The sequence below is a fragment of the Primulina eburnea genome, chromosome 2 (assembly GCF_022965805.1).
Source record: "Primulina eburnea isolate SZY01 chromosome 2, ASM2296580v1, whole genome shotgun sequence".
NCBI lineage: Eukaryota > Viridiplantae > Streptophyta > Magnoliopsida > Lamiales > Gesneriaceae > Primulina > Primulina eburnea.
In genome coordinates this window covers 44,507,708-44,530,708 of record NC_133102.1, presented here as the reverse complement: position 1 = coordinate 44,530,708, position 23,001 = coordinate 44,507,708, and the positions used below count along the sequence as shown (strand labels likewise).

Sequence of the window (23,001 nt, the reverse complement as noted above, 5' to 3'; positions counted from 1 at the left end):
TAAAAAAATGGCTGAAGTTTTTAGAAAAAATAATGGAGCCATTTATATAATGATGTCAAAATCAAATCTTACCGAGCAAGAATCTGACTATTTCAAGGTGGCCAATTACCTTTTTTACAATAACTTACAGTACAAAATATGTTTTACACATTTCATTATTAGTATTGCGTCTGCAATTAGACGAGATCAACCAAGAAAACATCAAATACAATCCCAGAAAGGTACAAATATCTAATAATAAAGTGAAATCACAACAGGATCAATGCATCCATCCCGGAACCAAACTGTCGTCGTTTTGGACGTGATTCATCGATGCACTCATCTGACTCGAATTCCCTGGATCATTATATCTATTTCAAAGGGAAAACTCATAATAATAACTAATTCAAATTAAAAAAAAAAACCCTTCAAAAAAGCTTTGATCAGTTAAAACTAAGTAGAAAAACAATACCCCATTTGCAGATTAGAATTGCATGGAAGAGGATGAAAGAAGCCTTGGGAATGAACACTGTGCTGATGTGTATATGCATTGTTTTGTTCTCCTCCTACCCAAGATTGCTGAAAGTACTGTTGTCCAGCATAGAATTCTTGCAGCTGAATTGCACCCAAATCAATTAAAAATATATATATATATATATACATATGATATGATTACCTGTTAATAAAAACAAAAATTGAGAGTAGGTACAAAGGTAGTACGTATCCTCGTACTTTAAAAACAAAAGGCTACCGACCACATTTAAAATGCATACGAGGTCCATACACTTTTTATGGCGATCCCACGTCTTTTGTATGACCTTTGAGGTAAAAGTTCGAATTTTCCCTGGTTTTGTATTCTTTTAAGTTTCACGTGGATCACTCATTCAATTTTATGCCCTTAAATAAATGTTATTATCAATAACCGATCGATGCACCATTTTTCGTATAAACATAATCAATCAGGCAAGAAATTTTCACGATATATATTCCAAAACATATCACTTGACAACCAAAGAGTAGGTCTCTTTTGATACGGTCTCACGAATCTTTATGTGTGAGACGGGTCATTAACCCTACCGATATTCACAATAAAAAGTAATACGTACTCTTAGCATAAAAAATAATATTTTTTCATGGATGACCCAAAAAATAGATTTTTCTCACAAAATACGACCCGTGAGACATTCTTATATAAGTTTTTGCCACAACCAAAATATGGGAAAATAAAGTGAAATGGTATTGCTAATTTATAGCATTGCGATTAACCACTAACCTTTCTTTCTAATGAACCATTAGCTTCGAGCATCAACTTTTCCTGCAATTAAAGAATGTTCACAAGCAAATGCAATTGACTAGCAATTAATAATTTGATCAAGATATGAAAAATTAACGAAAAAACATATAATATTATATATCACCTTAGCTTGAAGATCAGAAAGCTGATCAAGCATATTCTGTGTCTGCAATATATAATTTGAAGGCAAATAAAAAATATATCACATCAGTGTTCCATCAAAATAGCATTCAAGACAATTAATAAAAAAAACTAATTTACAAGGGGACGACCAAATTTCGACTACTTAGACGATCAAAACTTAAAATAGGTCAACTTAACTGAAGAACTTTGCTATTTTCTGTTTGCGTGTGAGCGCGTTTGTGTAGTTGGGTTGGCTTCTACTCAAAATATTGAAGAATTTGAATTCATTTTAATTTCTAGAAAGAGATATAGTATGAAAATGATCTTTTACCCTTGTAGACCGGATGTGGTGCAATGATGTCTGCAACTGAACCTCAATCTGCTCAAGATCATTCATGCTTAGGGGTCCCAAATCATCCCCAAGAAGATGTCTGCATGCAACACTTTTGTCAAGAAATTCATGTATATATATATATATATCTTCAAAGGAAACTACTATTTTGTCTCTTGTTTAAGCCAAAAATCATTTTGGTCCTTATTTGTGATGTGTTAAAAATGGTCCTTTCACTTATCAATATCATACATTTTTACTCTAACATCAGTTCGTTGTTAAAAACTCACAAAAATTATAATTGTGCTTTTGATTTGGATTAAGAATATCTCTATCCTTTCTAAATAAAAGAACATGTGTAATACGCGCGCGCGCAGACACATATATATAATTCATACATTCCATATATATATATATATATATAATTATAATTCATACACTCCAAATCTTTTTGTTTCATGCTATAATCTCTCAACATATCAGAACTAGCCAGCCAAAAAACACAGAAGGTGAATGTTGAATACCTTTGGCATCGTTGCAGCGACTCGTATTTGGATTTTAGTTTCACATATTCCACATAGCTGCTTTGCTACGAGAGAAAATTCAAGAACGAGTTAGTGAGTTAATGTTGCAAAAACTAAAATGCAAATTATAATTTTGAATGCATTCAATAAAATTTTTTTAAAAAAAACCTTTCCCGATGGTTATTGCTATGACAAATTTCCGAATTTTTAGGTAGAAATGCTATTTACGTAGCTTATATATATGAAATCGGTATGAAATATTAATTAGCACACAAATACCTCAATATCCTTGCCTGGATTATTGACTTTTAGTGAACCATAACTGCATTTCTGATACTTTTCGAGTGTCTTGAGCATGCTGATTAGTCAAAATTTAGAAATATTTAAATAAGATTGGGAATATAATGAATATAATTTGGCAGAAAACCACCCTTAAAGATGCTGTTCTTCACTATGAGATCTCAATGATTCATTATAATCTTCAATTTAAGCATGGAAATTTCTATCAACATATATAGCAAACATTAAAACATCAAGATAAAGATAAAGAATATCAAATTAAATTGATATTTCACCCGATAGTTAAGAGTACGTCTCACAGTTTCACGAATCTTTATCTGTGAGACAGATCAACTCTATCGATATTCACAATAAAAAATAATACTCTTAAAATAAAAAGTAATGTTTTTTCATGGATGACCCAAATAAAAGATCCGTCTCATAAAATACGATCTGTGATACCGTCTCACACAAATTTTTATCGATAGCTAATCATTCCAAGCCCTTCGATTTTTTCGAGAATATATTTTAATTTATCTATTATAAATAACAAAAAATGAAATGATACGAGTCGCAAGAACTCATACCTCATGAGCATCTAAAGCTTATGCAATCAGAGTATTATATACAAGGGAATGAAATAAAAGAAACTAAGATGCAATAATTAGTATTTTTTTCCCCATCAAAGTGCAATTAACTGAAGAAAATCCAAAATCTCTGGTCTCATTGGATTATTGATTGGGTCATGCTTACAAAATATAAAGTAAATAGGATTGAAAAGTAAATGAATGTTTTGATATTATTGAGCAATGATCTGCCGACTGCCATCAGATAAAAGCACTAAAAAATCCACACACAAAAAAAGAGGCACAAAAAAATTTAAAAAATGAAAAAAGAATGAAAGAAAGAAAACCAAAAGAATTTCAAAACAAGAATCTTACAAATTCTTGAACAAGATCCATATCACCAAAATCAAGAAACCGAAAAAAGAATTTCTGATCAAATAACATCATAAACAAATGGGAAAACAAAACTTGCATCCTAAAATCAACAAACATAAAGAAACTAAACCACACAACACTAAACATGAACTCAAAAATATACAACTATGCAACCAAAAAAAGGATAGATTTAAGGATCCAAATATACTTGGAGGTGCTGCAGAATTCGTAGAGCTTGCCCCGACTAGAGAAGATGATAAGCGCAACCTCGGCATCGCAGAGCACAGAGAGCTCATAAGCTTTCTTGAGCAGCCCATTTCTCCTCTTTGCAAATGTAACCTGCCTATTTATTTTGTTCTCTATTCTCTTCAACTCCACCCTCCCTCTACCCATATTATTATAAACAAATCCTCACCTATATCTGGCTATCCCTATATTTTTCTTTATGGGTTCTGATCTTTATCTCTTTTCTCTTTCCCTGTTAGCTGAAACCGTGAAAGTCTTGAAACCCTAAACACGGAAAACTCAAAAAACTGACATATTTATGCACACACATATATATAAATGTACACCTGTAAAAGATTTCTTCTTTGTTTATTTTTACTTGGTATGATTTATTTTTTCTTTATTTTTTCTCTTTAAACTTCTGAAAGATCCACCCCAAGATCTTTAGTTAGATGTGCAGATGAGAGATGAGAAACCTAGGGCTTATGTTGTGTTTTATCCACGGGGATGAAAGCTGAGGTTTTTGAGCGATGAGCCGCGTGGAGCACAGTGCCCGGAGATTTGCGTGTGGTTGTGCATGACGCGGAGTGCGCGCGCGTGGTGGTGGACCGTGTTAACCATAGGGTAAATGGAGAAAATATCGGACAGCCGTCGCCAATTAAAAATTTTATGGACACGTGTCGGATGATAAGTGGTTTTTGGATCCTGCTCGTAGGGTTTTTTTTAAAAATATTATAAATTAATAAACTAATTGTAAAAATGTGGCAAATTCTAAAACTTTGTAAAACTAGTACAATCCGGGACTCACTGTCCCGGATTCAAAATTTTTTTTTTAAAAAGAAAGTGGGGGCTCGGATTTTAAAAAAAAATTAAAAGGACATCGGCGACGGCTTATTAACAACCGTCGCTAGTTGCGACGGGTTGACAAAACCGTCGCTATATGCGACCGTTTTACTAAAACCCGTCGCTAAGGTAAATCCGTGAAACACTGTCCCGGATTCTAAGAAGCCGTTTCCGTGTGTGTTTTCTTCCTCAAAGTAGAAATGCGTTATTCTTTCTATCATCGTCGAAAATAATTGTTCCTCATATTCATTCTCGCAACTTATTTCTTACAATAATTATATTTACTTGATATAATATTATATCTACAATAATTACAATAGTTATATTTAATTTACGTGATATAATATTATATCTACAATAATTACAAAATTTAATTAATATACTTAATTTAATTACAATAATTATATTTACTTGATATAACATTATATTTACAATAATTACAATAATTATATTTAATTTATGTGATATAATATTATATTTAAAATAATTACAAAATTTAATTAATATACTTAATTTAATTACAATAATTATATTTACTTGATATAATATTATATCTACAATAATTACAATATTTAAATTTAATTTTCGTGATATAATATTATATCTACAAAATTTATTGGAATTAGAATATGTATATAAATTTCGGACTTTATATTTACGTGAAATTTTATGTATAGTATATGTATAATTATAATATTAATTGTATTATAAATTACGGAGGTTAAAATTATGTGAAATTTTAAAACTTATTCTCAATATACTTTAAAAACATAACAAAATACTTTATAATTTCATTAGTATTAAGTACACCAATTTTAACTAATTCTTATATTAAATTAAATTATTTATATTAAAAATACTAACCTTGAAATAATTTCAAAAATCAAAAAATCATAATTATTATTATTAAAATATTCAAACTATTTTTTAATATCGCGATTAATATTAAAAATATACTGTTTAACTAAATTATACTTAATCATATAATGTTACTGAACAAAATTATAATTACATTAATATAATATAAATAATACAAACAAAATATTAAAAAATTAATTAAATTACCTTCTCAAACGTAATTATACGGAACTTGTAATAATATCAACGGACGATCCTAATATCTGAAACAAATGAAAAGTATTATAAAAAAAATTCATAAAAAATTAATTCTTAATATATAATTATAATATTATCAACGAAATTAAACATTACATCTTCGTATCTCTTCAAATGAAATGGACGATAAAATAAAAAAAAAAATATTAATATATAGTCGAAGTAGAGAAGATAGATTTTGCACGTATAAATCAAATGAAAGAAATAAGTTGCGAGAATGAATATGAGGAACAATTATTTTCGACAATGATAGAAAGAATACCCGCATTTCTACTTGGAGGAGGAAAACACAGACGACACGCTTCTTAGAATCCGTGATCACGGATTTACCTTAGCGACGGGTTTTCTTAAAACCGTTGGCACGAGCGACGGAATTTAGTTTACTGTCGCAACTAGCGACGGTTTTACATAAACCGTCGCCGATCTCTTTTATTTTATTTTTAAATCCGAGCCCCCGCTTTCTTTTTTTTTTAAAAAAAAAAAAATTTTGAATCCGGGACAGTAAGTCCCGGATTGTACTAGTTTTACAAAGTTTTAGAATTTGCCACATTTTTACGATTAGTTTATTAATTTATAATATTTTTAAAAAAACCCCCTGCTCGTACTCTCTGACATAAATAATGTTTCGAAATAATTTGTGCCCTAATAATTAATTTAACATTGCTGAAAAAACACAAATTAAATATATACATTATATGGGAAATAAATTACAGGGATACATAATAAAATGTTTTTTAAAATATATTAAACTTTATATAAAGTATAATTGTACGTCTTGAAATAAAAGTTTGAAGAGTAGACAAAAATCCGAGATGAGACTAGTTAGTAGATCAAATAAGTTATTTTTTTTATATATATATTTAGATAGATAACAAATCGTTTTTTGGTAATTACGTGGTTAAAAAATTCCTCGATATATATTCGCATGTTTGACAATATATCATAAATTTTAACAAAGATATTAGTCATATAGTTACGTGATTTGATGAGAATGACTAAAATTGATCGTCAAAAACTTGTGTGAGATGATCTCAGGGTCGTATTTGTCAGACGGATCCTTTATTTAGGTCATCTATGAAAAAATATTACTTTTTATGCTAAGAGTATTACCCTTTATTGTGATTATGGGTAGGTTAGACTCGTCTTACCGATTATAATCTGTGATATGGTCTCACATGAGACATACTCAAATTGATCAAACGAACATAGTTACATGACTATAATTGATTCGCGAAACATACATGGGTAAAAGTCTCACACATCGATACATACAAGATTAAAATTAGCATTTTACCTATTTTTTATTTATATATTCTTATACCATCGATCTCGTATGTAAAAAATTTACTACATAATAACCAACGGCTCTCGTATGTATATTTTGAATAAACTAAAAATGTATAAATATTATATAATAAACAAATTAAACGATATTTACTAAAGTAAAAAAATTCGTATAGTTTAATTATTTGAATGAATAATGCATGTATATTTTAAATTTTTTAACTTAGTATTCCATGAATTATTTAAAAAAAAATCATTACTATATATGATAATTATCTTATATCTATATACATTAAATTCTTTAAGAATATTTTTTTCAAATAAAAATGTTAATGATTTACTTTGTTCGTATTATACAAAAAAATTTAAAAAATATATTTAAAATTTTAATATTCAGTATCAGTTATCCTTGTCTTAATGAAGGTTTCAAAATAAAAGAAAGAAATTAATATTTAAGTTCGTTAGTGTCACGTCTCTTCTCATTTCGTGGCGCTTGTGATTGCGACTCCGATGTACGGCTTCGAGGTCCACTGTGCACGTGTCATAATATAACACGCTGAGCATGAAAAATCTGGAACGACAGCACAGTAATTTAAGAAAACTTTACACGTGTCGATAAATTGTCCAGTTCTGCCAAAACGCCGGCGAGTGATAGTAAAAACGGGGCCGTTTGCTATTATTTTAAACTTGTTGACTGTTAGGTTCGATATATATATACCTTTGATATGATACCTATCAACCTGTCAACCTCTGTGTCTACTAAAAAGATGACACTCACCTATGAGACATATAATATTGATATACTTCATCACATCCAATAGATGTCACGCTTAAATGATGAATACAGAAGTTAGCATGATTGATAGATATCATATTCTCTTTTTCACCTGCTTAAAACAAGCTGCTTTTAACATAATATATAGTTTTGATATGATGCATGTCAACCTTTGTATCCAACAACGAGATGTCACTCGCCTATGGGATATACAATATTGATATATTTCATCACATCCAATAGGTGAATGACACATTGTTGGTGAACATAGAAGTTAATATGATTGGTGGACAACATATTCTCTTTTCCAACTGCTTAAATCAAAATGCTTTTAAAATAATATATAGTTTTGATATGATGTCTATCAACATGTCAACCTCTATATCCACCAACAAAATGTCACTCACCTATATGATATATAATATTGATATACTTCATCACATTCAATAAGTGAATGATATCCCAATAATGAACACAGAAGTTAGCACAATTGGTGGACAACATATTCTCTTTTTTACCAGCTTAAATCAAAATGATTTTAACATAGATTTTAACATTGACCAAACATGTTTTGAAAAATCTTTAAAAATCTACTTCATAAACTTAAATTAACACAATCGAATTAGATGTTGCGTTAACGGCTTGATTACATTAAAAACAACGTTGAAGAAGAGAATTTACTAATCACACCTATCCCTCAAACTTCAAATTTCAAATTTCAAATTTGGGTTTCATATTGGCAAAATACATATGTTCAAAAATAATTTATTAAATCATCTTTAATTAAAATTATATGTTTTACACACACGGAGAAAATATTACACATTCCATGATTCATAATCCCCATTTCAAGAAGTTTTCTCTCTGTCCATACCAAACCCAAACAATAGAATTGCCAACATCACTCCAACCTCGTTGAGACTTGAGACACAAGGCAGATTCCTTGAAGAATCACATGACAAAGACACAGAATATATGTGTACTATGTAAAACTTTAGAAAGATTATAGTTTAAGGACTAGTTCTTTTCAAGCTTCGTTTGATGGAATCTTGGAGCACTCTGGGCAGGAAAAATGCCCTTTGGCAAGACAATTGCTGCAACGAGACAATCTCGACTTTCCATCCATGGATGGATTCTGATCAACAACAGGAATCAAACTGAACAGCCCACCTTCTTTAATCAATCCAGAGCCTTTGCATCTGGAGCAGGCAACCAGCTTCAGGTCACCACACCTCTTGCACATTCCCAAAGAACTGCTAGTTAGGGAACAACTCAATGCATCAGAATTCATTTATATGTCAAAATATAAGATTGTCAATGGTTCTGCCACCCATCCCATGAGTTTGAGCTTTGACACGATCAATTTTAACATGGTATCGGAGCAAGATGTTATCCTTGGAGCATAAAATTCTCTCTAGTCAATTTATGAGCATAAACCTTTCTATATTCAAGTAAGTTGATGCTTTGGATATTAAATTTAGCAATCATATTCCCAGTTTCAGGTGGTGAACTTAGGATGGCCATTATTGCCTGATACTTTACCAACCTTACGTAAATGCTTTGGACATTAAATCTAGGACCAGATTTGAAGCTTGCACACGTGTTTAACCTTAAAAGTTGAAACTATCATCTTCTACAAGTTCAAGACTACAGAAGATTTAATGCCCAAAAGATCCAAATTGGTCGGAGAAATATATTGATAAGTTACAGAGTGAGAGCATAGCCATTATTTGTCCATACTCTATTTCTGAAGATCGAACCGGGAAAATCCCTTCAATTTAATTCAAAACTCTACAGTCGTATGCTTGCTATTGAACGATTTCAACATAACAGGAACTTTGTTCTCCAGGTGTAAGCAGATTCAATCCAAACCAAAAGAAAGTAAACTTGACACAAGATTCAAATCTGGAGTAGGTTTTCAGCTAATCAATCAAGCTTACAGGAACTGGAATCACAACCCAGAAAAAGGAAAAAAAAAAAAAAAAAAAAGAAAGGAAAATCTCCAAATTTCCAACTCGTGATTCGAAGAGATAAAAGGGTATCGGTGTGGAGTACCTTCGTTGGGAAGAGGCAATAAAGGAATCGATTTTAGGAGCAGAAATGGTAGCGGAAAGCATGAGAGCCCCCACAGCATAGCCTGCAATTTCAGACGCTGTTATGTTTTCGAACATCTTTCGTTGTTTCTTCAGCTTCGCTTCTTTCTTCCCAGCCTTATCTTCCAATTCGGAAGACATGATTTCATTTAGTTTATTATATATTAGTTAACTTCACAACGTCATAACAACAAAGTCGTTGTAGTATAGTGGTGAGTATTCCCGCCTGTCACGCGGGTGACCCGGGTTCGATCCCCGGCAACGGCGTTTTATTTGGTGTTTTGATTTTTGGTTTCTAAATAAGGCCCAATACATGTTTGGGCTTTTTTAGGTCCAATATTTTCTTGTCCACAACATTTATATTACAACGAGCCAGTTTTGGTGTAAAAGGAATCTGGATTTGGATCCAACCTTAAATATTTTGATCCCTAAGTTTGATTATTTATTATATGGCGCTTTCTTGCAAATCACAAAATCTAAAGAACACAATTTCAGAGGAAAGGGATAACAAATTAAGAATCAGCTCTTGGTCGAGGGAGAAAAATCCTCTGATTAATGCCAACTAATGTATGTGATTTTTTACTTACTGTTGATTAATTAGCATAATTAATTATTTATTTATGGTAGTTGTTAGTCGACATACTGGTTGTTGATAGTTGACTGATAAATATGGTGGTTGATAGTTGAAGGACGTGGAAGATTTTGTATCCCTCTCTAATATGCTCACATCCTCGGTCTCGAGGAGCATTCTAAAACTAGAAATATAAAAAGTAATCGAGAGAGTTTCTTGAGAAATAAGAAATTAAAACAAAACAAATGTAAAAGCAGCTCTCGATTAAATAAACTCGTTACTATTTTAACAATAACACGCGTGCTCGTCTGCTTGTATATAACATAAGCTAATGCGTTTGTGTTTAACAGATTGTTAGCATTGAAAGCCCTGTTTATGTGAGCACAGCTACATTTACAGTGTGTTTTAATGCTTAAAAAATGGGATTTGGATTTGGAGGAAGAATTGGATTTTGAATTCATGGATTTAGAATTTCATCCATTTTATTTATGGATAACATTATTATAATATCAGCAATACATTTTACTTTCCTACTAATACTCATTTTCTATTCTCCACTATCCATATATAGGAATGTTCATTGATCGGTTCGGTTTTCGATTTTTTATTTCGATTTTTTCGGTTTTACAAATATATATGTTCATCGATCGGTTTTTTCGGTCTTCGGTTCGGTTATTTCAGTTTTGATACAATTATAATTTAAATTAATAAGATAAGTATATTGTTAAATATAACATGTTATCTTTTTACATGATTTCTTAATAAAACATTTAAATATGAAATATAAATGAATCACATAAACAACAATCAACTAAATTTTATTCAAAATAATTCATGATATCATTTCAAAAACTATATAATAAAAATAAAATTATTAATTTAATGAAATTTCAATTTTTTCAATTGATTCGGTTTTGATATATATAATCTGAAACCGAACCAAATAAATTACAGTTTTAACATTTATATCCAAATTATAAAATTCGATTTTCGATTCGATTCAGTGTTCGGTTTTTTCGGTTTGAATTTTCGATTTTATCTGAAGTTTCAACACCCCTATCCCTCTTTACTCCGACAGTCTCCATATATTCTACCCAATTTTTCATTTTTTTCTAATTATCCTTTTGTTTTCAAAATTTTATGAAAATATAACTTATCCAAATGAATATATTTTATACTGTCATTATATTTAGATAATATTTATATATCACATTATATACACAGGCAACGAATATTCACTAGCATAAATTACAGCACTCACTCCCATTAAATTCTTGGGTTCACCCTAATTTCATCCGATATTCACAATGTCATTATAAAAAATATACTCGTCGCAACAAAAAAAAAAACCCAGGAAAACGACATTATTTGGAGTACGAAGATGCCTGGTTCATATATTTAATCACTTGCACTGCAAGGGGAAAAAATGAAAACCAAGACAATCTAGTGAAAGGTCGTATGAAGGGTGCGGCGTCAACAAATATAGAATTCATGTGGCTCTTCAATAAATATTTATTAAAACAAAACATGGTCATATTCGGCTACAAAAACAAAACATGGTCATGTTCGGCTACAAAACACCTTTGATAAAAACTCAACTAAAACTAGAGCAATGTGACTTGCCTGAGGTCGAGATTCTAGGGGATCAGACCTTTGTGTGACTGACAAATACAATTTGACTCGTACCAAATTAAAATAGGGCAAGAATAAAAGCCTCAGCGAATCGCCAAGCCCTGCACTGCTTTAGTGCCATTTTCAGTTATGTTATTCGCTTGGATGGTAGTAATCACATTAGAAATGTGTCCCTAAAAAAAATTGACATTTAAATCAGTCATAAAACCCGATGAAATATATAACAAATAAAACTGTTTGTTCTTTATTTTTTATTTTAAATCGGTTTGATCTTAAAGAGTGCACGATCTCTGATTCAGCTATTTATATAATCAAACTAGAAATGCCAGAGTGAATCCTACCCGCCATGCTCCAAGCTTTGATCTAAGCGCTTTCCATTGCTGATGTCCAAAATCACGTTCAGCATAGCGGCTGCAACACAATAATACAACTTGTAGACGCTTTTCATAGCAATTTAAATCATATAGATCTAACAAGTATATTACGTACCTCACGATGACTACTTGGTTCATCTGATCAATCCTGCAGTCCATCAATTTTGCTGTTATTGCCTTCACAACCCATGGCTCGACCTCATTGCTTTCAATCTAAGAAAGCCACGAAGCACAGAAATATATAGAGATTTAAATTAGAAGTTATGCCCACACGCGGAAAGAAAAGGCATTACCTTCAGTGTGTCCTTAATCACTGAATAAGGAACGTGACAAGATTCATCAGTGCTAAGATCAACCAAGGATAGCAACCTCATCTTAGTAACACAATCCTCATGCACCAGACCTACACCATATCATAGAAACATTAAGTACCTGAAGAGCGTAGAAGCGTTGCCACTAGGTTGAACAAACCTACTGAATGAGGCTTAAAGCATGCAATAGTTCGAATGCAAGAAGACACGCGATAACTCACCATAGCTTGTAAGTAAAGCGGGATTTGTCGCATGAAAATTCAAATATGCATCCAGCCTCTGAGTCACGAAGATTTTTAAAAGTTGATACACCGTGGAATATGTAGCATCTTTCTCCAGCTGAACCACAGCTGGCATATCTTGCAAATCACTCTGGTGCACAAAATAGAATAAAGAAATTGAGAAGGCCAAAATAAATGCTTGCTAGTAAACAAGCCACATTGAGATGTGTTAAGATACATTGCGATGCGTTAAGCAGAGAATGCCAAAACAATAAACCAAAAATACAATCATATCATACCTAAGGGACAGACAATGAAGTGAGGATGTATTGCAGACACATGCTTAAATTAACAAAACACTGGAAAAATTGTTCGGGAGAATAATGTTTGGCAACCACCTTAGACACAAAAGTGCACAGAACTGCTTTAACCCAGACTAACAAGACTAAACTCAGAGCTGCTTCAGTGCTGCTAATATTTATGGACTCATATTGAATGTTTATTCATCAGCAGATCTCTTAAGAGGGATAGGGCGAAAAAGCACCGTCGTCCTCATTGCGAGGAAGAGGAAAGAGACCCACATGGTCCTGAACATAAAATTGCATGAGAACTGATATAATAATGGAGTGTATTTCAAATTTAACCAATCATAAATCTGTTTCAGCATAGTTTTAAAAAGAATTAGATTACTCAGACCATAATTTGTAAGAGATACTAAATCACTCTTCACGATAGTGGAGTGAACTTAAAACACAAAATCTTTTGGGTCACAACGGTACCTTCTTAAACACAAAATCTTTTCATGAGAATATTGTATTGCTTAACATTTGAATATGAACTTAAAACTTTAAAGATGTTGAAGCTTGTAACACTCTTATTTTTTATTTCTGGAAATAAAAAATTTAATATCTGCAGAGAGATTGTCATTAATGTTCTCAAGGTAGGGCTCAAAGTTGGTAACAAGAAGTTCATTGATTTTTGTATCAATAACAGCACATCCAGGAAATATTTATTATGATTCAAATTTAAAAGGATCAACTTGTTCCATTATTCGCACCAAGAGAAGAACTATGTTTCTCTTATAATAAAAAATTTCGATTGGCACTTTACATCAATGATGGTACAAGGTAAAAACAAACAATTCTTGCATAAAAGATACACATGAGCAGCCAGAAGACATCGCAAGCAAGTAACGACATCCACAATATATTCTACCAACATAATTAGGGACACAATCAAGATCAAAAGCACAAAAAGATGGAAAAGAGTTTGTAACATTCACAACTGAAATCAAGCAGAATTTTACCTGAAACATATCAGGTGCCTTAACAAACTCAATAATAGCTCGAACAGCTTCTTGCTTAGCCTCATTAAGAGTTGAGGCATCTTCCCCAGAAAAAGTAGCCAGATACTTGACAAGAAATTTAAAAGAGTCTCTTGCAGTACTGGAAAGACAAGAATTTTGTTTGATCATCACGTGATGAATAAGTTCTTTGTATAGAAAAAGATACTGCAAAAGTGTACAAATCGAATCACTTACCTCTTAGTCTCCTTTAATATATTAGAAACGGTGAGAAAGAGAACTCTCTGGTCCTTCACCCCAAGATTCCACTCCCTGAGAAAACTATCCATCTTCTTGAAAGATGGAACAACATGTTCTGTAGTATTACCACTAACTGCCAAACTAAGTGCCTTCATATACACAAAGAATCTGCTATACGGGTTCTCCAATAGGTTGTAGAGGTTGAATAGACTATATAATGGAAAATGTTAGACATCAGTTATAAGATGCTAGGATCTTGATGATTAATTGAAAATAGTTATATTACATCTTCAGGCGCAGTTCAGGCTTATTGTTTGGCTGTTGAGTAAACTTGGTTGATATGAGTTCAGCCATCTCATGCGCTTGATCAAGACTATCAGGCTTCTTAACAAGGTTGCATATGACAATATATATGCATTCAATATCTAAAATGAAATTAATTAGAACCCAGACAGAAACATCTAAAGAACCAAAATACTTTTAGAATAAAAACATACTAGAACTGCAATATTAATGATCAGAGCATATTCAAAAACTAACCAGGAAGAACAAAAAATAACACATAATCCTCTAAGAGAAATTCACATAATTCAATCAGAATGACCAAATAAACACATCATATCAACATCTAACTGTGAAAAATTATTATTTTTACACAAGATTTTCTTTCATGATTTAACTCATTTCAATTGCAAACTGGGTATTACTATTACCCTAACAAAGAATGGAAAACTGGACCACACAGCACATAGTTATTAAAACATCAGAACCATTCAAGTGACAACTAAAGAGACTCATCCAATGCGAATTATATCACCTTTTTCAGAAGCCTTCGAGAAGATCACATCGGCAGAGGTAAGCATCAACGAAGCTAAATCCAACCACCGGTTTTGAACCATACATTCTCCAGCTTCCGCCAACAATCTACTGACCTGACCCTCCGCCACCTTTCGACACAGACATCAAAATTACATAAAAATCCGTCACAGACGATAACCAAACATCAACTACAATCACCAAACTTCCATATACATATCCACAAAAACCTGCATTATTTAATGCGCCCATAAATCTTGTGTAACTATTACCTCAGGACCTGCATCTCCCCATGACAACTCGGCAGTAAAACGAACGACGGAGAGGGCAGGATCTTCTTCTGATGTGGGGACAACGGTCGCCATTCTCTCTAATCGTAGATTTGGAACCCTAGAGAGATCCGATGGTGAAGAGTAAAGCAATGAGATAAGAAAGAGGGATGAACGTAAACCCTAATTCCGGGATTGTGTCGCGAAAAGGTTTCGCAAAATGATACCTGTTTTAACTTTTAAATGATTAGTTAAAAAGAAAAAATAAATATTTATATTTTCGATTTATATTAAAATATTTTTGTACAAAAGTATAAATAAAACTAATATTTAACACGTGCGATGCACGGAATGATATTATTAAAAATTAATGAAAATGAATAGATATTTAAATTTAAAAAAATAATATAATTAAAAAATATAAAGATAAAAACTATTTTTCGCTAATTTTAAAAAAATTTCTTAAATATAACACATGTCGATTAATTTTTTTTGGCTAATAATCACTATCATACATTAATTCTTTCAAATTATGAAAATCTCGAATTGTATGCATTGTGTGTCAAACATTTCTGATTATTGAGGGTAATATACATGTTTATTGAGAGTTATTTAATGTCCATTTGAAACTTTTTTGAATCTATATGTTTTAATTTTTTTGTTCTCTCTTATTTGAATTTTTAAGAAGACAATTCAAGATATACAATATAAACATAGTTTTACAACACATTAATTCTTTCAAATTAAGGTAATTTCAAAATAATATGTTTTTGAGATAAAAAAAATTATGATTATTAAATGGTAAATTAATGTTCATTGGAAAATCTGGTTGTAGTGATAATTTTAACATTGAACCAATTTTATTTTTAGAAAAATTAAATAACTAATTAAATATTGTATTTCTTTTTTAGTAAGTAATTTAAGCAGGGAATTACTTAAAATAGAAATTTTTTTATTTTTGAATGATTTACCTCACGAGTGATATTGAATATTACAATAATTTGTATTTTAAATTTGTTTATACTGTTTTAATTAAACTAATTGATATAATCAATACAAATTTTTTAATATAATTTATGTTTTCAATAGAATTTAGTTTTAATATGAGTAAAAACATAACAAACATGTAATACTTAAATTACATTTGAATTAATATAAATTAATTTAATTCAAAATTGAATTAAATGAATTGATATAATCAATACAAATAATAATTAAAGTGACCATTTATTGCAGTACACATATATCATTATTTATGATAAATCTTTATTTTTTAGAAATGTATTTTGACGAAAAATTACTATTTTTAGCAAAAACTCTGCTTTTATACATATATAGATTCTTACATTTGTATTCAATTTTTTTTAATAATGTTACATATAAGATTCGTTTTATTTTCTTATAATAGAAAATTTTTAAGATTAAATATTATTTAAATATGAATATTCATAATCTCTTCTAAAAATACAAATTCTAGAATGATATTATTTAATAGATAAAACAAAATAAAATATTCATGATTTTGTGTATACTATGAAGTATATAAACTATAATAATTACAACAATTATAATTATAATCTATTTTATTTTGTAAAAGATCGTAAAAATTATTTTGAAAAACACTAAAATATTTTATTACCACAATGTACATTTTCCATGAATCTATACTAGACAAAGATATAAGTTTTTAATTGTCTGATTTTGTAAAATAAATTAGTTTTTTTAATGAAAATATCATATTCATTTAAATAAGTAATATATTCTTATAATTTACTCATAACTACAATATCTAATCTATTCTAAAAATTTAAAATTCACATACTATATTTACAAATAGCATATTTAATATAATTGAATTATATTTAAACAAATAATAATTAAAAATGACAAGAAAATTTTATGAATCAACTCGAACTATTATAGTGTGATTCGTATAACCTTCAATGATTCGACTTTGTAATATCAATTAGATTTACGAAAATACCATAGAGTAAGTATCTTGTGAGACTGTCTCACGAATCTTTATATGTGAGATGAGTCAACCCTAACGATATTCACAATAAAAAGTAATATTCTTAACATAAAAAAAAAATTTCATGGATGACACAAATAAGTTATTCGTCTCACAAAATACGACTCGTGAGACCGTCTCAAATAAATTTTTGTCAATATCATATTCGTTTAGATATGTAATGTTTTTCATATAATTTACTTAAACTTCAATATCTAATTCATTTAAAAAATTAAAAAATTCACTTATTATCTCTACAATCTCATATTTAATATAATTGAATTATCTTTATTTAAATAATAATTAAAACTATAAAAATAATTTATAAATATTAATGATTATAACTTAACGTGAATTTTACGGGGGGGGGGGGGAGGGGGGGGGATGGGATGGGGTCCGCCTCAGAAAGTATATACTAAATTTCTTTATCAGTGGGGATGGGATGGGGTCCGCCTCAGAAAGTATATACTAAATTTCTTTATCAGTGTTAGGGTTCATGTAGCAGCCGCACAGAGCAACAATCCGAAAATAAAATTTCACCCAGCCGAAACCCTAGAGCAGAGAGCTTCTTGCCACTGGGGATCAAGATGGTACGGTTATGTTTCTCCCTTTCTCTATTTACGCTTACAAATGAGCGTCTTTGTATTTGTTTGAATGAATATATTGTCTGCGTGATTGTATGAGCAGCCGTCCCACAAAACGTTCATGATAAAGAAGAAATTGGCGAAGAAACAGAGGCAGAATAGGCCTATCCCATACTGGATCCGTATGCGTACTGACAACACCATCCGCTACAACGCCAAGCGCCGCCATTGGCGCCGTACCAAGCTCGGATTCTGAGCGACGCCGTTTCTATCTTACCTACCCCTGCTTAAGATTATGTTTTTGTCTCCTTTGGATTTCATGTTATAATTTAAATGAAATAGATAGTCCTATGTTTTGTGATGCAACGCTTCTAAGCCGGTTTTGATTAATGTTATGGATTCTTAACAATTGCATTTTGAAACTGTGTTTGTATTCTTTTAATCTAGCTTTAATTTATTTCCTGTACATTTGAATTTTTTTTACTGTCCGTGGCTGGTTGGTTCAAAGTTCCTGGGAGAATGTGTGTACCTAATCTGGGAGTATATAGTGTATTTTTAGGAGGAAAACTTTGATTTTTAGAAAGTTGAAGCTTTTTTATTTGTCTCCTATCGTAGATATGGCTGTTGTTAGATTCCCAATTTTTGTAGAGTTTTATCCACCTGTATGGATTTGGCTTGTCTAATCGAATTAACTAGCTTGCATTAGCTTTACTTGACTGTAGAATCGACATGAAATGATTAGGTACAGCTTAACTCTCCACAGAAGTATGAACTATTATCTTTATGGTGGCTTCATTGCTTGTCTTTTTGGTTTTAACTGTCATGTGAGGAAATTGTACAACATGATCGGAGTGCTAGGCATTTTAGTGCATGATAGATTGAATATAGAGATGAGTTTTGGTTTAACTGATTGAGGTCTATCAGTTGAATATAGTGATGAGTTCTGGTTTAACAGATTGAGGTTTGATCTCTTAAACAACGGATTTTTGAACACGGTGATTCTGCATATTTCTGAAATAATGCTTGAAACCTTTGTGTTGCCTGAGGGAAGGATGACAGCTTTGTTACGGTTTGATTGCTTTGCACTATTTTAGTCCTTGTGGTGAGGTTTGCATGTGTTTTTGTTGTATTTATTGTTTGGGGTGTTTGAGTAGAACCGGCCTCAATTTATCAAAAATTCAGTAAATTTACTTGATGGTAAGGTAGAAATGGTTAAGTTGAAAGGATGTATCCAATGGGGCTTGTGAATACTTCTCATAGGATTGAGTTTGGCTCTTCGTGTTTAGTGTTTACCAGGCAGGCTTCTGCTATGTGATTTTACATCGTGTCTATACGCCAATGTAAATGTAGAGTAGATTTGGTTGACAGCCCTTTATAGCATATCGTAGATCTGTTGGTTCCATAAATTTTTCTAATAGAACACGTTCATATAGATGGAACAGGAAATATGCACTCTTTTCTTTCATATGGGACCAATTTTTCGTTGGAGGAAAATCAAGCATTGTTATATCATTTTGATTCTGTATATCGAAATACCCAAACCCTCGTCTGGACTATCAGTATAACGATTACTTTGATTTGTCATTTTACAAAAATATTGGATTGTCATTTTACAAAAATATTGGTTCAATATATCGTTTCAAGAAATTTCAAGTTTTTAATTCATGATTTAACTCGTGTTTTTATAGAAGCTGATTTTTTTTTTTTGGAGTTATTGGACAGAATTCTATAATGAAGCGAAGCGAATCGAATCTATTTGGTGAAAATTATTTGTCTGTTTAAGGGTAAGTAAGACTTCGGTTCTACTGAAATAACTGGTCAAATCTATGACTAAAGTCTAAAACCACTGAACTTCAATATATTTTGTTCACATGTTCAACCCCACGATATTATTTCATAAATTAATGTATATACAAAAAGTATTTTCATTTAATTTTTGAATTATTTAAATATTTACAATGACCTGGACTGATTCCCAGATGGAAGAAATCTTGGCAGATTATTATTATTATTATTATTATTTCTTTATGGTATAATTATTTTTATTGCATTATAAATAATTTCCAGATCCCCATGGATTCCATCGCAGTTGCAGGAAGGCAAGCGGCCATGTGCATAACTCTGTTAAGTCTTCAATTAATAATGATTCTAAAATAATAAATAATTCCAACCGATCATTTCAGAAATATGACAATCTCTGTATTTTATGTGAACAAAAGCCTATCACAAAAGCAATTTTATGATATGGATCAATGATTTGACTCGCTCATGCAAAATATAATTTTTTATATCAAAAATATTATTTTTCATTATATATGTATGTATTATGTCGATACGTCTCATTGATATAAATATGTGAAACCGTCTCTACTAAAAATATATATCTTTAAACATCTCATGTCACATGATACTGCAACGTGTACCCTTACTCAAATTATAAGTGTCATATTATTTTATTGGTCGATCGTAATCAAATTTGACACACGCCCTCCTCCATTAATTGATCACACCTTATATTAGATCAAAGAATTAGGAAATTATCCCATTTGACTCGCCTAATTTACACAATAATTTCTATGTCATGGCACATGCATGGTTGATTTGTCGGGGGGCAGAGACGACGTCTCAACTATGTCAAAGATTAATTCGAAAAAAGTCGATTAGATTCGACTCGATTACGTTTTAGAAGCACATTTATAATTTTAAAATCATCGTATTCAACTCAGGTTTTTTTTAAATAGATAATGATCACAATCCATCCGCCGGATCCACCTGAAACAAATGATGGGTAGCTCGAATGATTTGTTGTTCTTAATCGACTTGAAAGGCTAATTTTAACAAAAAAAATCCATTACATATAGCGATTAATCTAGTTCGAATCTTTTTTCATGAACGATCATATTCGTGTGTGTTGGATCGCCGTAGGGCACTGATGGTCAATTTTTTGTAACATAGTATAAGCTAGCTAGGATTGATTGAGATGGGTTCGTAGTTGGTTTTTGCGTCGTGAAATTGAAGCACGCCTCATGGGATATCTTTACTTTATACACGTGATGTGTAACCTTTTTGTAGCCCTCTATTTCAAGTTTCAATTATCAAATCATCCCATTTTTCTCCCTCTTTATTTGATTATTAAAGTCAAATAAATTGAAAATTCATAGCATATCATAGGTCTACACATGTAGTATTCTTCAAGTATATATATATATATATATATATATATATATATATATATATATATATATATATATATATATATATATATGATTTGTAAAGCAAGCAAAATGATCTTCTTGGGAACAACACCCCATGTTCTTGTAATATATCTTGCAAGGACATTCACCCATTTGAGAAAAATAACATATGGATGGAGATTGGGAAAATAGACGATGCCTAATGGAAAAAGTTCTTAAAAAAAAAGATTGTACACTTTTTTATGAAATTTAAAATTTTTGTCACATAATAATATTAGGATATTTTCAAATTGGGTAGTTATTAGGAGTATCAAAATCAGACCCGACCTGCTAGCTCGACACGGTACGACCAGTATTTGACATGAAAAAATAATCAGGTTCGGGTTGGAAAATTTTTAAATTTTTTAAAAAATATATGATTAATAAATATTGCATGCATTTTCATGTATCGTATGTTTGAAATATTATTATTGTATATTTATATAATAAATTTTCATATTTTAATATTTATTTTGTGCATCTTGTCAAAATGTTTACAAAACCAAAGGTGTTATTTTTCTATAATCTATCAAACGCTTCCCAAAAATTTGACGCTTGAAGCAAATGATCGATGAGTCGAACGAGGGGAAGTCGAACCGTGCAAGAGTTTGTTATCAATGTGGAAAAAAATTTAAATGTATTGTGTTATTTCTTGAAAATGAAAACATATATGGAATCCAATTTCAATTTAAATTTAAATGGTTAGGTCATTGAATATTTTTTTTTTATTTTTAAAAAAATCCACCCTTTGTCCCTTTCCGAATGTGGTTGAATGGAACATGTTCGAGGATAAACAAACATTATTAGCAAAGATAAAAGTGTCCTTTAAATGCGTTTAAATGATATTTGCATTATCACAAAACAACATCATTATTGGTTGTGATATCAATCACATTTAATTGGGACAATATGTGAAACACAATCCATATATATATATATATATATATATATATATATATATATATATATATATATATATATATATATATATATATATATATATATATATATATATATATATATATATATATATATAAGTCTCTTGTGAGACCGGTCAACCCTATCGATATTCATAATAAAAAATAATCTTCTTAGTATAAAAAGTAATATTTTTCATCGATGAACCAAATAAGAGATCTGTCTCATAAAATACGACTCGTAAGACCGTCTCACACAAGTTTTTGCCATATATATACGTGTGATATAGATGAAGAAACAAGCAAACGCTATCACATCCTTACCATCTAAAGATCATATTGAATAAATTATGATGGATTACGGTTGCACCATCTATCCATATTTCTTGCTCGATTATAATTCATTAAATTTTACCAAACTTCCTACAATATGAACTGTTACATTGTACACATTAATTAACTGCTAAGTTTGCTTTGCGGCAGTTGAAATAATCAATCAAAATGGCAACTACCTAACATTAAGTTATGTGAATAATGCAACTGAACTTCAAAACAAGACCAATAGGTTATATTGAAGAGAACAACAATCATAAGGTGTCCACAAAAAATTAATAAGATACATCAACAATCGAAAATACATTCAAGATTGTCGTAGAAAAGTTGAAAGTGTTCTAATTCGAGATCGAAATTTCGGATATCATCAGAGTTTCTA

At 30.7% G+C, this 23,001-nt stretch overlaps 4 protein-coding genes and 1 non-coding gene across 7 annotated transcripts; 2 read left to right on the top strand and 3 right to left on the bottom strand.

Annotated features, from left to right (window-relative positions):
- Window positions 1-27: 27 nt before the first annotated feature.
- On the bottom strand, window positions 28-4,175 carry LOC140824780 (agamous-like MADS-box protein MADS2). 2 transcript variants are annotated; one of them, XM_073186333.1, is made up of 8 exons: window positions 3,680-4,175; window positions 2,531-2,609; window positions 2,252-2,316; window positions 1,728-1,827; window positions 1,398-1,439; window positions 1,253-1,294; window positions 452-594; window positions 28-336 (listed from the first exon to the last, which is right to left on the bottom strand). In XM_073186333.1, the coding sequence occupies exons 1-8, from the start codon at window positions 3,862-3,864 to the stop codon at window positions 249-251; spliced, it is 744 nt and encodes a 247-aa protein (XP_073042434.1). In that variant the 5' UTR covers window positions 3,865-4,175; the 3' UTR covers window positions 28-248. The 2 variants fall into 2 exon arrangements, with proteins under 2 accessions (XP_073042434.1, XP_073042433.1); XM_073186332.1 differs by having other exon boundaries at window positions 28-350; window positions 3,680-4,172.
- A 4,290-nt stretch (window positions 4,176-8,465) lies between these two features.
- Window positions 8,466-9,963, bottom strand: LOC140824779 (uncharacterized). Its single transcript, XM_073186331.1, has 2 exons — window positions 9,770-9,963; window positions 8,466-8,967 (listed from the first exon to the last, which is right to left on the bottom strand). Exons 1-2 carry the CDS (start codon window positions 9,946-9,948, stop codon window positions 8,742-8,744), a joined length of 405 nt encoding a protein of 134 aa, XP_073042432.1. The 5' UTR covers window positions 9,949-9,963; the 3' UTR covers window positions 8,466-8,741.
- Window positions 9,964-10,002: 39 nt separating this feature from the next.
- TRNAD-GUC (transfer RNA aspartic acid (anticodon GUC)) lies at window positions 10,003-10,074 on the top strand. Its single transcript has one exon. It is a non-coding gene; the product is annotated as a tRNA-Asp (tRNA).
- Window positions 10,075-11,859: 1,785 nt separating this feature from the next.
- On the bottom strand, window positions 11,860-15,764 carry LOC140823546 (uncharacterized). 2 transcript variants are annotated; one of them, XM_073184947.1, is made up of 10 exons: window positions 15,548-15,764; window positions 15,277-15,406; window positions 14,746-14,884; window positions 14,457-14,669; window positions 14,223-14,361; window positions 12,917-13,067; window positions 12,678-12,787; window positions 12,500-12,597; window positions 12,352-12,421; window positions 11,860-12,183 (listed from the first exon to the last, which is right to left on the bottom strand). In XM_073184947.1, the coding sequence occupies exons 1-10, from the start codon at window positions 15,638-15,640 to the stop codon at window positions 12,094-12,096; spliced, it is 1,233 nt and encodes a 410-aa protein (XP_073041048.1). In that variant the 5' UTR covers window positions 15,641-15,764; the 3' UTR covers window positions 11,860-12,093. The 2 variants fall into 2 exon arrangements, with proteins under 2 accessions (XP_073041048.1, XP_073041047.1); XM_073184946.1 differs by having other exon boundaries at window positions 12,352-12,597.
- A 2,357-nt stretch (window positions 15,765-18,121) lies between these two features.
- Window positions 18,122-18,581, top strand: LOC140824778 (large ribosomal subunit protein eL39x). The gene is made up of 2 exons (XM_073186330.1): window positions 18,122-18,145; window positions 18,243-18,581. Exons 1-2 carry the CDS (start codon window positions 18,143-18,145, stop codon window positions 18,393-18,395), a joined length of 156 nt encoding a protein of 51 aa, XP_073042431.1. The 5' UTR covers window positions 18,122-18,142; the 3' UTR covers window positions 18,396-18,581.
- Window positions 18,582-23,001: the final 4,420 nt, after the last annotated feature.

What these genes read in the sequence shown, in the direction of transcription:
- LOC140824780 (XM_073186332.1), bottom strand. Translation starts at nt 3,864, where the DNA reads ATGGGTAGAGGGAGGGTGGAGTTGAAGAGAATAGAGAACAAAATAAAT. An exon ending in GAATTCTGCAGCACCTCCAA is followed by an intron (nt 2,610 to 3,679) that starts GTATATTTGGAT and finishes TTGACTAATCAG; the next exon opens with CATGCTCAAGACACTCGAAA. An exon ending in AATTCTAATCTGCAAATGGG is followed by an intron (nt 351 to 451) that starts GTATTGTTTTTC and finishes CCTTTGAAATAG; the next exon opens with ATATAATGATCCAGGGAATT.
- LOC140824779 (XM_073186331.1), bottom strand. Translation starts at nt 9,948, where the DNA reads ATGTCTTCCGAATTGGAAGATAAGGCTGGGAAGAAAGAAGCGAAGCTG. An exon ending in ATTGCCTCTTCCCAACGAAG is followed by an intron (nt 8,968 to 9,769) that starts GTACTCCACACC and finishes CCTAACTAGCAG; the next exon opens with TTCTTTGGGAATGTGCAAGA.
- LOC140823546 (XM_073184946.1), bottom strand. Translation starts at nt 15,640, where the DNA reads ATGGCGACCGTTGTCCCCACATCAGAAGAAGATCCTGCCCTCTCCGTC. An exon ending in GGGGAGATGCAGGTCCTGAG is followed by an intron (nt 15,407 to 15,547) that starts GTAATAGTTACA and finishes CTGTGTCGAAAG; the next exon opens with GTGGCGGAGGGTCAGGTCAG. An exon ending in CGCTTTACTTACAAGCTATG is followed by an intron (nt 12,788 to 12,916) that starts GTGAGTTATCGC and finishes GATATGGTGTAG; the next exon opens with GTCTGGTGCATGAGGATTGT.